Below are 15,648 nucleotides of genomic sequence, written 5' to 3' on the forward strand. Positions count from 1 at the left end.
GACAACACCGCAGCTAATTGAATTGATTATAAAGTATGTTTGTATATGTGATGAGGACTTAAATCCACCTACCTATTGAGCTGACTCTGGTCGGTGGTCCTCCAATGCTGGAGGGGGCAACGCTGTGCTTCATGGAGCCGGCGTGGCCCAGCTTGGTGGCGGCAGCAGCAGCAGGGACCTGTGGGGAAGTTGGGGGGGAGTTGGGTGACTTGCTCTCGGATGCCTTAGGCTTGGCCGACAGGTTCAGTGGCTGTGCACCCTCACTGTCCTGCAAAAACCAAAACAGCACAGTTTCGCCCGCTGTGACCACCGTAGCAATTTGGAAGCGAGAGGCGGGAGGAGGGGGGGGGGAACCCCTCGCCCTCCCTTTACCGAGACCACTCGCAACGGAGGCTTTTTACACGTGCTAATTAAACCCATGCACAGCAATCTGACGCAAGCCTGGCGGGACGGATGACGAGGTGCATGCCACTGCCCGTCTTTCAAACAGCTTGTGGTAAGCAAACAATTACCAGCACACACAACAATAAATACTGACATGTTTTGGTGCAAACCACTGACATTCACATGCAAAAAACAACAACAACAACAACAACAAAAAACGACTTCTCACCAACCACAGCAAAGTCCCCCTTCAAACGGGGCAGAGACAGTTCATGCACATGCACGTGCACACGCCACGGTAAACATGCACTGTACCTCGACATGCTTCAAACAAGGCCAGTGACGAGAGCAACAACCGGACACACAACCGAGGTGTATCTCCTCCCCGTGTGTCTGCTTGTTGCTCTCGAAATCATTCTGGGAAAAACTGCAGGGGGCGCCTCCTCTGTCTTTCACAAAGAATAGCACCTCAATGAAGGTGTGAGAGTCTGAAGACACCGAGACGTTTCAATGTATCTTAACGGCGAACAGAGCACAGGGCCGTCTGTCACGTCAGTGTGGTCCATTAGAAACAGCACACCTTCGTGAACACGCGAGTGTGTGGAGAAAACAGCAGGACCACACACACAGCCCCCGAAAACAACCCTCACAACTTTTGAAGCGGCTGTTTTTCGGGGTCCATATTGTCGAGGCCACCAGTATTTCTATATTTAAGTAGGGGCCGTGCGTCGTGCTAAATTCACCGCTTTGATCTGCACACGGCGACAACCTCGACGCAACAGACAGCGACCCTCGAGTAAACCGGCATGTGGACCACCCCGCGATGGCCGGGGTGGTGGTGGGGGGGCTGTTATCACGTTAAGTGTCATGGCAACATCACCCCTGCCGATGACCTAATCCAATCAGGGGGAACCTTGGAGGGTCACGTGACAAGAAGGGAGGAATTAGATCGCAGAGGGGCCAGATGTACGCCGACCACTCTGTGTAATTAAAACTCCACAATTAAAAGCCAGACGCAACATGGGGCGAGGGGAAGGCTTAATGGGCCCACTGGTTAAAGACACACAACAATGGTGTCAAAATGGGCTTCAGAAATACAGTTTGTTGGTTGTTTTTCCGATGATTTTGTTTCAGTATATTAATTTCTCCTGAGTTCATACAACTTAATTAAAGAGGACTTTCCCCATTAAAGGTGTGGTTCAGTTCTTCTTACAACAGAGCAGAATGGAGACATTATTTGTCTTTATTTTCTAGTCATTAGTCTAATTGCTGCTTAGGCAGAGTAGAAACTGGCATACAGTGGGATCCAAAAAGAAAGTATTGTGTGTGTGTGTGTGTGTGTGTGTGTGTGTGTGTGTGTGTGTGTGTGTGTGTGTGTGTGTGTGTGTGTGTGTGTGTGTGTGTGGTATATTCACTCATTAAGGCCGACTTTCCCTGATTCCCACTCCTTGAGTCTCACTAAGCCTTATGAGCCCCTCACAACTCAATTAAGCCCTTCCAATTAAGCCCCTTCTTGTGTACGTGCCCATGCATGTGTGTGTGTGTGTGTGTGTGTGTGTGTGTCTGTGTGCTTGCGTGCGTGCGTGCATGTGCGATGAGGCCTAACCGGATTGTCCTTCATTAGGGGGGTCTTTCTAAATAGACGGAGGACCCCCAAAGATGCCTTCAGTGAGACAATGGGCCGAAGAAGAAGAGGAGAGAAAAGGAGAGAACTGAGCAGGATCTTCTCAATCCTGACCCATATTATGGTGGGCTTTGGCTGGGAACGCGTTTGGATATTTATTACAAATAGATAATGCCTCCGCCTCTTGTACAGTAGATGGGGGAGTTTCCTCTTCGCGCCAAGCCAAATCCTGCGGTGGGAAGGTGGCCAACCTGCATTATGCCAGTGTGGGGGAATTAGTTTAGACAGTGGAGCTGAGAGGCTTGGACCGACTTGTTTATATATATGTGTGTGTGTGTGTGTGTGTGTGTGTGTGTGTGTGTGTGTGTGTGTGTGTGTGTGTGTGTGTGTGTGTGTGTGTGTGTGTGTGTGTGTGTGTGTGTGTGTGTGTGTGTGTGAGGCCTCTAAAGCCTCTGAAAGGCTTGGAATCTTGAATTAATACAATTGCTTTTGTGTCTCTCTTGGCTGATGAAACAGTCTCCAGCTTTGAGACCGAAAACATGCAGAGTGACAGCGAGAGCCAGAGGGACACAGAGAGATGGAGAGGAAGCAGAAGGGGAGAGATGATGCTTGTGTGTGTGTGTGTGTGTGTGTGTGTGTGTGTGTGTGTGTGTGTGTGTGTGTGTGTGTGTGTGTGTGTGTGTGTGTGTGTGTGTGTGTGTGTGTGTGTGTGTGTGTGTGTGTGTGTGTGTGCTGTATTTCACTTCTGTGGATGCCGACATGTGAAAGCGACATCAGGGCTCTGCATCTTATCACGGAAGCTGACGGTTCAATTAACAGGACAAGTGTGTGTGCCACTACCATTTATCCCAGTCCGGTCTCTACATGTGTGTGTGTGTGTGTGTGTGTGTGTGTGTGTGTGTGTGTGTGTGTGTGTGTGTGTGTGTGTGTGTGTGTGTGTGTGTGTGTGTGTGTGTGTGTGTGTGTGCTGCTATAGCCGTGTCAGGACCCTGAAATGTGCTTCCCTCTCTTCATCTCTCTGTCTCCTTCTCTCCTCCTTTCCTTGCAGCTATAAGTGACTGTTCAGATATTAATTATATTGTCATATCAAATTCTATTAGACAACAGAGCAGGCAGATATTTCACTTCTTATGCGACACAGATTCAACCTCACTGCTCAAGTATGAAAATACAATTCACATTTTCAACTATTTTGTAGTGGGACAGATTGTTTATTTTATTTCTCCTTATTGGAATAGCCTTGTCGTCTCAACACGATCAGATTGAAAGAAAACTTCTTCTGAACTGTGGAGTAATAGAAGGAAGCTGTCAGTTTTACATGTATTTGATAAGAGTACATTCAAAGTTTATTCGTGGGGGCAAAATGTGAATTTGTCACGTTTGCCCCCTGATAATATAGAGATGACATGACCATGTATATGGTTAGTACTGGATAAATGTGCAGTAATAGAAGACATATTCAGATACTTTACTACAGTAAAAATGCTACCGCACACTGTTAAAGCCCAGCTTTTTAAAATTGCACCAATTTCTATTAAAGATGGATACAAGCAATACAGCTAATGCTCACAACTTTATTTACTGTTAAAAAGTTCAATCTACCATACATCAGTTCATTTGTATGACATCCTTATCTAAAAGACATCTGCGGTGATTCAGTAAATGAAGCGGACTTCAGATGGCATCATTTCTCTCTGAAAAGCAGTGTAGTAGAGGTATAAAGTGGCACAACGACGAAATACTGAGATGTACGTCCAAATTACCGTTAAGTACAGTACTTACCTGAATGTACTCGGGTACTTTTGGCCACTGGGTGTCTGATGCATGTCAGCGGATGAGCTACATATGGTGCACAATTTGAAACGCTCTATTGTACGGGTGTGTATGCATGCCTGCCTACATCTGAAAATCCACTCTTGCAAGAAAACTGCATGTAGGCTGCAGTGATTTGAACATGTGTGTGTGTGTGTGTGTGTGTGTGTGTGTGTGTGTGTGTGTGTGTGTGTGTGTGTGTGTGTGTGTGTGTGTGTGTGTGTGTGTGTGTGTGTGTGTGTGTGTGTGTGTGTGTGTGTGTGTGTGTGTGTGTTCTACACTTGTTCTACACTTGTGTGTGTGTGTGTGTGTGTGTGTGTGTGTGTGTGTGTGTGTGTGTGTGTGTGTGTGTGTGTGTGTGTGTGTGTGTGTGTGTGTGTGTGTGTGTGTGTGTGTGTGTGTGTGTGTGTGTGTGTGCATTTTTGAATGTGTGTGTCTGTGTCTCACCCGAGGGTAAAGCACTTAAGCGGTGTGTGCCTGAGTCCAAACAGCTGTGAGCAGAGGCAGGCAGTGGGTCTCTAAATGACTAGAGACCTGAGATAGAGCCCACAGGGAGTACACCTCTGAAATATACATGTCAGTCGACCAGAGAGACACACAGGAGAGGAGAGAGTGTGAGAGGGAAGGAGTGAGGGCGGTTCAGTGGTCAGCATGGAGGGAAGAAGGCAAGACAGAAAGGAGGAAGGAAAGAAGTCAAAAAAGGAAGGGAATAAAGAAAGAAGGAAGGAAAGAGGAAAAGAATAAGTCGGGAGAAAAGGAATGAAGAAAAGAAGGAAATTAAAGAAAGAAGGAAGGAAAAGAAGGAGAGAAAGAAAGGAGAAAGGAAAAAGTAGGAAGGGAATTAAAAAAGAAAGAAGGAAATAAAGAAAGAAAAAGAAGAAAGGGAGGACAGAAGGAAATAAGTAGAGGAACAGTGATGGAGGGAAATAAATCTTGAAAACTTTGAAGAAAGAAAAGAAAAGAAAGATGGAAGGAAGAAAGAAAGAAAGAAGCATGAAGCAAAGAAGAAAAGGAAGGAAAGAAATCTTGAAAACTCTGCAGAGCACTTATCTAATGTTTGTCAACAGCTCTGTGGTGAACCGGCCATTTAGCCCCGTGGGGACAGTTGGGGTCCACGTCGGTCCACTCCCCAGTCAGCCCCTTCTGCTGGACTGGGGAGGCCATTACGACTCCCCACCTTCCCTCCACCACAGGCCACATCACTTGCCTGTCAGCCCAACTCCATATATATGGTAATAAGATGTGTGTGACAGTGGGGCGTGATGGCAGTGTGTGTGTGTGTGTGTGTGTGTGTGTGTGTGTGTGTGTGTGTGTGTGTGTGTGTGTGTGTGTGTGTGTGTGTGTGTGTGTGTGTGTGTGTGTGTGTGTGTGTGTGTGTGTGTGTGTGATGGAGATGCAGGGAGGGGCTGATAGACAAGGAAGCAGGGGTCAAGCACAAGCTTTAATCTGTGCCATGAGCGAGTCCTGTGTGTGTGTGTGTGTGTGTGTGTGTGTGTGTGTGTGTGTGTGTGTGTGTGTGTGTGTGTGTGTGTGTGTGTGTGTGTGTGTGTGTGTGTGTGTGTGTGTGTGTGTGTGTGTGTGTGTTTGTGGACCCCGGAGCTGGCATAGGTCAAGAACAATGTGGAAAATAAGAGTGATGAAGAGAGATGTTGCAAGTTAAAAGAAAAGAAGAGTAGATGGAAGGATGAAAGAGGAGAGAAGAATAAAGGAGATAAAAGGAAAAGGAGGGAAAGTTTGGAAACTTTGATTTATGTGGTTAGAAAAAGAGGAGCACGAATTCCGGTTGACAAACTCTGTGAGATTTTGATGGTGTTGTCCTCCTCTTTGACAAATCTGATCCTATGTGTGTGTCAGTGTGTCTCTTTGTGATTGACCATTACATTTGTGGGGGGGTCATAGGGTGGACAGAGAGTGGCAGGAGGCATGGGGTTGTGTGCGTTGTGTGCGGTTGTGTGTGTGTGTGTGTGTGTGTGTGTGTGTGTGTGTGTGTGTGTGTGTGTGTGTGTGTGTGTGTGTGTGTGTGTGTGTGTGTGTAGGTGGAGAGGAGGTGGTCAGCATCCCAACTGCCTGCCAGATATTCATAGAATTCCACTTGGATGGACACAGGACTTCTGTTCGCCCCTATCGGGCAGCCAGCCGAGAAAAACTACAGAAACACCAATACATCCTCCGATCCGCCGCGACCGGATACCAGCTGGAGTTCTCTGATAAAGTTGGGGGTGTTTGACTTGCAAGAGGCGAGGTGACCGCGAGTTTTGTCGGGTGGCCAAGTTGTACCAAGGTGTGCATTAGTATGAGGAGCTGCTCAGGACACTTGTTTGATTGGAGAACAAAACAAAAAATAATCGGGATGCAATGCAAGACCTTGAACAAGCTTGGGAGTCGGAAAGGCTAGAAAGGCTAACGTGTTCACTGTTACAAAAATAATTTCAGGTTATAACTGAGTCCAAGAACTTGTATTTTGAACTTTGTAGTTTTCCACTACGGTAAATTTTCAAGAAATGCGAGTTACTGCTTAATAAAGTTAAAGCACAACTTGAAACAAGTTGCCTCTACTGTTAGAAAATACAAGCAGATATCACTCCAAAGAATGTAATACAATGGCCTTCTTCTTCGACCCTGGTCATACATGCGTGTACTTTTCACGTCAAGGCGAGGCAAAACGTGACGCTTACACGGTATCCTCGCGTGGAGTGACAGGTGTTTTACAAGCTTTGGTGTGATAAGAGTTTCCGAATCAAGTTAACGGACTTGAAAAGAGGGTGATTTGATGGCTAATTCGAAATTCGAGAAATACATGTTTCATCCTATACTGGAAGTTTAAAAATCATAAAATATTGGTTAATATTGACCAAGCAGCCTTGTTAGCCAGCTTTCAAACCCCCATTTTTTTGTTTTTTGCATACATGCACACACACACACACACACACACACACACACACACACACACACACACACACACACACACACACACACACACACACACACACACTTTTTTTTTTTTTTTACCCTTACCTTGGTCTTGTTTGATTGCGGGGAGCTACGGCCCTTGTCGCTCTGTGGGTGTGTGTTGGTGGGTGGGGAGTGTGTGCCCAGGTTGGCTTGGGACTGGAGGCCGACGCCGTGCTGCTTGGCCCCCGGGGAGACCTGCATGGCCGCCAGCTGAGCTGCGTACAACTGCTGCAAGGTCAGAGAGACAGGTAGAGAGACGAGGACGGACAAGAGAGACAGACAGGAGTCAGGTGGGGGGTGGAGGGAGGTGTGTGTGTGTGTGTGGGGGGGGGGTTAAGAAAGGAAGAAGAGAGGGTAAAGGAGAGAGGAGGAGATAAAAGAGAAGAAAGGGATGATATGAATAAATGAACACACACACACACACACACACACACACACACACACACACACACACACACACACACACACACACACACACACACACACACACACACACACACACAAACAGTAGCCAGCTAAAAAGCTCTGGAAGAAGAGGCCATTAGTGGCCCGGTCTCTGTTTGTGTGACAGAGAGAGATAGAGAGGGACATCGCCACTGTCAACCCCCCTCCCTCACCCCTTGGGAGAAGCGCTAACAGCCTCTCTGACAGGCCCAGAGATGGCCGTGTCCCCTCCAGGTGCATCGTCGGAGAAAGGCAAACATTCCGGCTATTGAGGTCACGCCAGAGAGCCGGGCTCTTGCTCAAGGTGAAAAAAAAGTGATGATGGAGGAGGAAAAAGAGAGAGAGAGAGAGAGAGAAAGAGAGAGCGAAAGACAGTGAGAGAGTGAGAGATTCGTGAAGCTACATGCCAGATGGGATACGCCAGAAGTGTCTTGTGGCCCTGTGATGTTTTTAGTGCGTCGACAATAAGACAGGAAAGCACACAAACGGTATAAAACAGGTCTAAAATAAAGATAAATTGATTCAATACTGCTGCGGGAAACAAACAAAAAACAACCCCTGTTTTCCCTCTTCTTATTTATGTATTTAATTAATTTGCAATTAAATAAAAAGCATTATGGTGTGAGCTGCTATGGTGTGAACATACTCTGGGATATTTATGCAATACCATTGTATCACACTAAACAGTCTCTGGCCAGTATTTCCGCAGCAACAGACACGGCATAATATTCACAACTTGGACGGAGCTTCAATATTCATAAACGCTTCTTTCTGTCTCTCCGTCTTCCTCCTCAAAAATCATCCCGCAAAGCTCCGTTACTTTCATGTCGGCTAATACAAATCTCCAAGACGCTGTTCTGCGTCTCTCAGAATTGTTATTCCTTCTTCTGAAGAGCGACAGAATGGTTGTTTTCGCGAGAAGTAACTGATGTGGTTTTTGTTTTTTTTGAATAGTTATAATTGTTATTATTTATTTCTGGTGGAATATTTTTCTGGAAGAGGACCATCCTTTTTTTTTTTTTTTTTTGAGTTTAACTTCCGTCCTTCTGTTGGCGCTTGGCTGCCGGCCACCGGCGTCAAACAAAGGCTGGTTTATGCAAATGGACAAGGAAGAGATGCTGTCACTGCTATTTCTCTCTCCATCTCGCTGTCTGTTTGTACCTCTCTCTATCTCTCTTGACAGCCACATTAACTCCTGCTCTCCTCCTGCTACCTCAAATAAAGACATTTATCTTTTTTTGTACAAACGAGGAGAGAAATAATAAGAGACATTCAAACTGGAAGCACACAAAGACATACTTTTTTTTGGAAGAATCTCATATTTGAATGTGAAATAATCTCTGGCTGACTGTCACTCATGTGGAAACAACAATATTCACTTTCCAACAATTTTTTCTATTCCAGAACTTTTTGCAGTACTATTACAGTAATTTTTAAGTACTATTACAGTACCGTTACAGTCCTTTTAAAGTACTATTGCAGCCCTTCTTCTGTTGCTTTTATTAAATTTCCCAAACTTTTAATTTCACTTTAAAAACAGATACCTGCCATTCCTTAAAAGTGAATGGTAGTATTTTGAAGGGAAAAAAATCCAAACAGGGTAATTTCCTCTTTTGAGATTTCAATGTGAAATGTTATATTTTGAAAGTTATAGAAAGTTGTGAAGAAAAAAAAGGCACAAATTCTCCTTTTTGTCCACCTTTGATTTCTTAAAGGCTTTTTGTACCTCAATGTTTTGCCATTATCTTCTCAGAAGTTAAAAAAAAAAAAATGTTTAAATGAGCATTTTTTTTCTTTAAAGAATATCAGACAGTACAAATACATCAAACCCTCTGTTGCTGTTTAATTCACTTAATCCGCATCTGTTGCTGAATGAGCACCGAGAGGAAGCGGTATGTACAGAACACTTGGTGCGCTGCTGTTGAAATCAGCGGGAGATCAGCCACGAGTTCTGCACAGAGGACCGGCTCGCTGAGATCAGATCAGCTGCTGCGCTCTCATTTCTCCTCAATTAGCTGCACTGTAGCTCCTGGAAAGGAGGGGTGTGTATATTTTGTGTGTGTGTGTGTGTGTGTGTGTGTGTGTGTGTGTGTGTGTGTGTGTGTGTGTGTGGGTGGGTGGCGAGGTAGGTAGGGGGACGGTGGGGGTGCAGCCGAGCATGAACACCCTCCTAACACCCCCTCCCCTCCCCACTAGCCAAACCCCCCTCAGCGAGTGGACCACAGGCGGTGTCTGTGTGTGTGTGTGTGTGTGTGTGTGTGTGTGTGTGTGTGTGTGTGTGTGTGTGTGTGTGTGTGTGTGTGTGTGTGTGTTCTGCCATATTCGGACCAGTGGTTCAAAGGCCTCTTTATTTGCGGACTGAATTGAGTTCCATTACAAGGCCAGCTCCTGTCACTCAAAGCCTGCTCAATGGGCTGGCGAGCAATGACACACACACACATGCTCTAACACACACACACACACACACACACACACACATACATGGTACAGAGGGCAGAGGCACTGTGGAGCACGCCCAGAGCGTCGCCACAGCGACATGCATGTCAACAAACAGGAAGTGACAGCGCAGACCCCCCTGGGGTGACTGGAGGAGCGAACACACACAGACGCAGGCAGACACACACACACACACACACACACACACACACACACACACACACACACACACACACACACACACACACACACACACACACACACACACACACACACACACACACACACACACAGTGTGTGAGTGAGAGGGGGGAAATGCAATCGTGGTTGCAGGATGAGACTAAGGAATTTGAAATGTCACTCACAAGCCAGGCATAATGCTGAGCTGTGTGTGTGTGCGCGCGCGCGCGTGTGTGTGTGTGTGTGTGTGTGTGTGTGTATGCGTGTGCGTTTCCATATTCACTCCTTCTGTTCCTGATCTTCTAATGTGAGACCAGCAAAATCTGCATGTTTGTGTGTGTCTGCTGGTCAGTGCGGGCTTGTCACATGACACCCCAACATGTGTGTTTGTGTAAATGTGTGTGCGTGTCCGTCCGTGTGTGTGTCAGCGCTTGCAGCCTGAGCTCTATTGACGAGAGTGGATAAGGTGATGAAAGACTATTGGTGTTCTCCGACTGAAGACACGGGATGATTGTTCAGTATTAGTGCGATTGACGTTGTGAGTATTTGTGTGTGTGTGTGTGTGTGTGTGTGTGTGTGTGTGTGTGTGTGTGTGTGTGTGTGTGTGTGTGTGTGTGTGTGTGTGTGTGTGTGTGTGTGTGCGCTCACTGACACACAATAAGCCGTGTCCTTTCTCTTGTTTTGCTGTTTTTCCTGTCATCTTAGTCCGTGGGGATCTGTGTGTGTGTGTGTGTGTGTGTGTGTGTGTGTGTGTGTGTGTGTGTGTGTGTGTGTGTGTGTGTGTGTGTGTGTGTGTGTGTGTGTGTGTGTGTGTGAATCTTGGTCAATAATCTGCAGCTTTAGTCAGATTATGAGCTCGCCTGATCTTTGTTGTTGGAGTTAGCGGCGCTTCAGAACAGTCTGAGCTCTATTGTTTACATGGACTCAAAGACTATTGTATGGAAGTTAATGGCTTCTTCTCTGTCTATCTGTCTGACCAGAGTTTATTTTTTTTATTGTGGGGTTTTTGGTAATTAAAGACAAATGAACAAAACAAGCATTGTTCACTGGTTGTGAGCCCGAGGCATCTGACACCAACACTTTCCCGTCTTATCAACCTCGACTTTTGTCTTTGCTTTTTAGTCTTTGTTCTCATTTAAGTTATTGAAAGTTATTTTGATAAAATGAAGTGACAAAGAAAATAACAATTTAGACAGAAACTTGAATGCAGTACGGTGGTCATGGCTAAATAAAATGATGACAAAGCCTTCCTTCCTGGTGACTTTCAGTATTTCAGTTACTTTTTTATTTGTTCTTACTTTCTTCACAAAAGAAGCAAGAACCAACAGGAATTTAACTTTCACTTTATCTTTACTGAATAACTTAGAGAGAAAAGCTCTTCCTTCAACAAAGCATTCTGAACTTTATTTAGAAATTTCATCTCAAACTGGAGACACACTATCGTTCAGTGTTTTTTTTTTACACATAAAAGGTTAAACAGTGGGCCGTGCAGAGGGCGGACATAACGAGAGCAGAAACAGTATTCATACATCACCTAGGCCTGTTATATAATCCAAAAATAAATGGAAAATGTGAATTTATACAATAAGGGATGTTTAAAAATGTATTCTCCTTGACTCATAATGTGTTCAGAAGTGGTCAAACATAATTTGTTAGACTATAAGCACCCCTGGTGACTATTGATTTCACTGCTATCACAAAAATTTCCTCTAAGACCGAGAGGGAGATACCGACGCTGAAGCAATTCCCACATCTGAGAAAATGTTTGGCTGCTATCTTCCTCCCATCCAGATATGGTTTCGTGGAGAAACGAGTTGCTCGATTGAATTTTTTTTTTTTTTGTACCTCCTCTCATCTGTTCCCCCCCTCCCCCCTCCTACCGCCTGTCCGTTGTTCGTCCATCTATGTCTCCGGTGTACAGTGTGGTAATCCAGGACAATATGTTCCAACATCTGCCTCTCCATATGATGCCTGACCCACGCCATTGACCCTCTTTATAGCACGCCGCACACATTTTCTCTCCCTCACACATCCACACTTTCCTCCTCTACTTACCTTCAGCCGCCTCTCTCCCTCTTTCTCTCTGTTTATCCTTTCAACTGATCATCCTCTAGTACTTCTGCCTTTTCATCGCGATCGCCAATCTTGCTCTCTCCTGGCTGGATAAGTGGATTTTTCTTTTCATTTTTCAGCTTTTTGTCTATCCTTCTCAGTCCATTTGTGTGATGAGGATATCAATGATATCAAGGGTCAATAGGGAGCCAGATTATCATGCTCTAATGGACAATGTCACACTCATCCCACAGATTAAGATACTAAATGCCAACCTTGTACACTCCAAAGCCTCCATTGCCTTGAAAACCTTCTGTAGAGGATTCTGTCTTAAGCTCCCATTGGCTATAAGAGCTACTCTGTTGATTTCTATAGAGGATGTTCCAAACATAGAACGAGCTTGAACTCATTGAGATTAATACATTTTTCTAAGAACTGCACTCAACTCAAATACAATCTGTTCTTATCCGAGGTTTTCTCTCGGTCTCCTTTCTTTCTGTGTTGTCTGCAGTGTAACCAGGGTAAATGCCGTTGTTTCAAACTTTACTTCAAGATTTCTCGCATCGTATCTGTTGTGTCACTCTCGAAGAAGAGGGTTTTTAAAAAAAAAATTAAAGACGCCAAGAGATGTGGATTCTGCAAAATTCATTATTCAGTACATAAATGTTTTTTAATAAAAATGTAAACTCGCTTTATGAGCTAATTTTTTTGTGGATTTATTTCTGTCTAACTGAGAACTGGAGTCAAGATCTTAAAGAGATTCAACAATTTTTACAGAATAAATTCAGTCTAAATATACATTAACTTTAAACTACAAATATGGCTTTTTTTTGTAGTTCTTGGTGATGACACAAGTGTTAATTTGGCATGGGCTTAGACACTGTATCACAAACTGGGGGTATAGATTGGAAAAGACAAGGCAATGTATCAGTCATAAAGTTACAAACAGAAGAATCTATTGAGCTGCATTAAGGGAAACTAAGATTCTGTTTTTTGGAGCTCAACCTATAAATTCAAACAGAAAATCAGCACATTTCAAGGTCTGCTGCTTCAGTTTTACAAATCTTTTCAAAATCAGTGTGTTTGTAATTAAAAAAATATTTACTACTAAATTGATGTAGTACTGCTTTAATGCTGCTTGTACGGCTGTCTTTTTAATATTTATTTCCCTTCTTCTTTGCAAGAAGGTGAAAATGTAGGAGGGGTGTAGAAAAATACTAAATAAGCTATATTCAAACAAGATCATAACTTGATCCTGGGTATAACTGTCAAACTTTCAACAGTTAGTCGTTCTTTATTGTTAACAGCAAAGTGAATTGATCTATTGAAGCTGGTTGAAAGGACCAAAAGGTCATGACCTGAAGCGGATTAAATCCCACCCTGTCATTGGCTGAGATGAAAAACCCACTGTGACAAGAGTGTGTCTGTTTCTTATCACAAAAATGATTTTATTTTTACCTCTATGAAAGGTTTACATTCAGTCTTTGTGGAATGAAATTCAAAGACATTTTTTTGGACTCTTTTTAACAGCTTTTCAAAACAAAATATGTTGGATATGAACTACAAATATGGATGCTTAATGTAAGCCTTGAACCTTTTGCTGCAGTTTTCAAGGTGTATGGAAGCAAATGCCGAATGTAAAATATTAATAAGAAGAGACACTTATTGTATTCAAACAATTAAACCATAAGCTGTGATCAGTGTGTGTGTGTGTGTGTGTGTGTGTGTGTGTGTGTGTGTGTGTGTGTGTGTGTGTGTGTGTGTGTGTGTGTGTGTGTGTGTGTGTGTGTGTGTGTGTGTGTGTGTGTGTGTGTGTGTGTGTGTGTGTGTGTGTGTGTGTGTTTGGTTTAAGTGTCCACAAGTGGAAACAACACATTTGTGAGCAGGTCTCCCTGTTTTCCTGCATCCAGCTGGCCTTATTGGGTATTGTATCTTTCATATTTCGTCTCTATTTGTGTGCACGTCTGTCAGCTAAGTGGGTTCACTTGTATTCTTTCCACCGAACCACTGTGTTGCCGTGGCGACCCGAGGTCCAAGCGAACTGTCATGCCTCGTCTCGGCGACAGAAACACCTCCTTATCAAACGAGGGCGCAAAGACAATCCCAAAGGAAATCCGTCCACATTGAGACATCTGTACTTGTGTTAGCCCGGGCAAATCCGTTTCTTTCTGACAAAGCCTTAATCTCAATGTGCAACTGTGTTTGTGTGAGCGCGAATGTGGATGTGTGTTTTTCTGGGAGGATTGTAAGAAAACAATCTGCTTGTGAGAGGGTTTTTTTTTGTGTGCACTTGTTGTGTTCTTTCGCCCCTCCCTTCTAGTAAAAAAAATAAAATCCAATTGCAAGGTGGACAAAGCTGTTCAACTGGAGATTTTGAGTGAGCCCGAACACATTGGAACATATGGACAGCTAGATTGGAGCAGTGATAACAGACAGAGAGCATTATTCTCGGGCTAAACACACACACACACACACACACACACACACACACACACACACACACACACACACACACACACACACACACACACACACACACACACACACACACACACACACACACACACACACACACACACACAAATGTGAGGAATAATGAAATCAGTGACGACAGCGGGGTCCGCTCTCCATGATAGAATTACACAGCTATTCTATTCTCCCCGTAGTGTCTAGCATATGGGTCGGCACGTTTGGCTGACAGGTGCAAATGTATTACACGCACTGTGACTGACCTTTAACCCATCTATTCCCATTACTCTCCTTGTGCGTGAAACGAAAAGATGTGTTAATATACATGAAAACATGTGTGTCCGTGCAGCTGTTTCTCCCAGATGTGCAGGCCTGTGTGTGTGTGTGTGTGTGTGTGTGCGCGCCGGTGTGGTATTTTTTATGATAATGCGTGTCGAGGAGGCCGGGGTGGCCGAGTGAAAGCTCGTGCTGAGGCCGAGCCCGACACTGGAGCTTAATGTATTTCAAACAGCCAACTGAGAGGACGCCCGCGCAGGCTGTTAACCCCTGGAAGAAGGGGGGCCCCAAAGCCCACGTGGTTCTGAGTGGAAGTATGTTTGCGTTTTACTCGTGTGTGTTTTTTCCTGGAGGAGATAGTGGTCGGGATTACCGAGTAAACGGCTGCATATGCAGACAGGAAAGGGAGCAAAGTCAGACTCATCCTCCTTGTAAGTGACATAACAGATGTTTTTGTTTTTCTCCTTCTCTGCTTTTTTTTTTTTTTTTTTTACATCTTCACCATTTGGCCTCAAGATTTATGATACGGCAGCAGAGCACGCACTGTAGCAGACCACTTTATTAAATGCATGAGTGCGTGTAAATATGGACTGGCCCTTTAGTTTTGATGGCTTAATGTTGTCATGAATTGTGCCTCCCAATTAAAATTGCAAAGTTTAGATTAAAATATTGTTCGATCGCATCTAAAAAAAAACCCCAGATAAAATGAGTTTGGATTCTCTTTAACTTACTTCGTGTAGATTTGAGCACTTTAGCAATTTTAGCACCACAAACCATTCCTCAAAATTTGTTAAGTATTCTTTTTTATTTTAAATAAAAAAAGTTGCTTGTTTTTTCTCCAATATGAGTTTGTAGTCCCTCCTCATTAAACTAAATGAAGCATTAGTTTTCAATTCCAGTATTTTTATATATTTTAAACTTTTGACTGCTTTGACTTGAGATTTGTGGTGCGTTTCTGCTGAATACATTTCCACATATATATGGTTTATGTTAAATAAAACAGGTGAGCTTTTAGTGAG

The 15,648-nt window shown here is 44.1% G+C and overlaps 1 protein-coding gene across 17 annotated transcripts in view; it reads right to left on the reverse strand.

Moving 5' to 3' along the window:
* The window catches only part of sox5 (SRY-box transcription factor 5), a 159,181-nt gene that overhangs the window by 12,246 nt on the left and 131,287 nt on the right, over positions 1–15,648 (reverse strand). For 14 of the 17 annotated variants that reach the window (XM_069700056.1, XM_069700059.1, XM_069700050.1 and 11 more), the window contains 2 exons: positions 6,836–7,000; positions 73–268 (listed from right to left, as the gene is read on the reverse strand). In XM_069700056.1, coding sequence (XP_069556157.1) covers positions 73–268; positions 6,836–7,000 — 361 coding nt within the window. The remainder of the gene's footprint in view (positions 1–72; positions 269–6,835; positions 7,001–15,648) is intronic. The other 3 variants (XM_069700060.1, XM_069700061.1, XM_069700062.1) reach the window with 1 other exon arrangement.

Source organism: Brachyistius frenatus, unplaced genomic scaffold (genome assembly GCF_029030835.1).
Source record: "Brachyistius frenatus isolate BFR_SWC_R1_liver_20210118 unplaced genomic scaffold, ASM2903083v1 Contig_32, whole genome shotgun sequence".
Lineage (NCBI taxonomy): Eukaryota > Metazoa > Chordata > Actinopteri > Embiotocidae > Brachyistius > Brachyistius frenatus.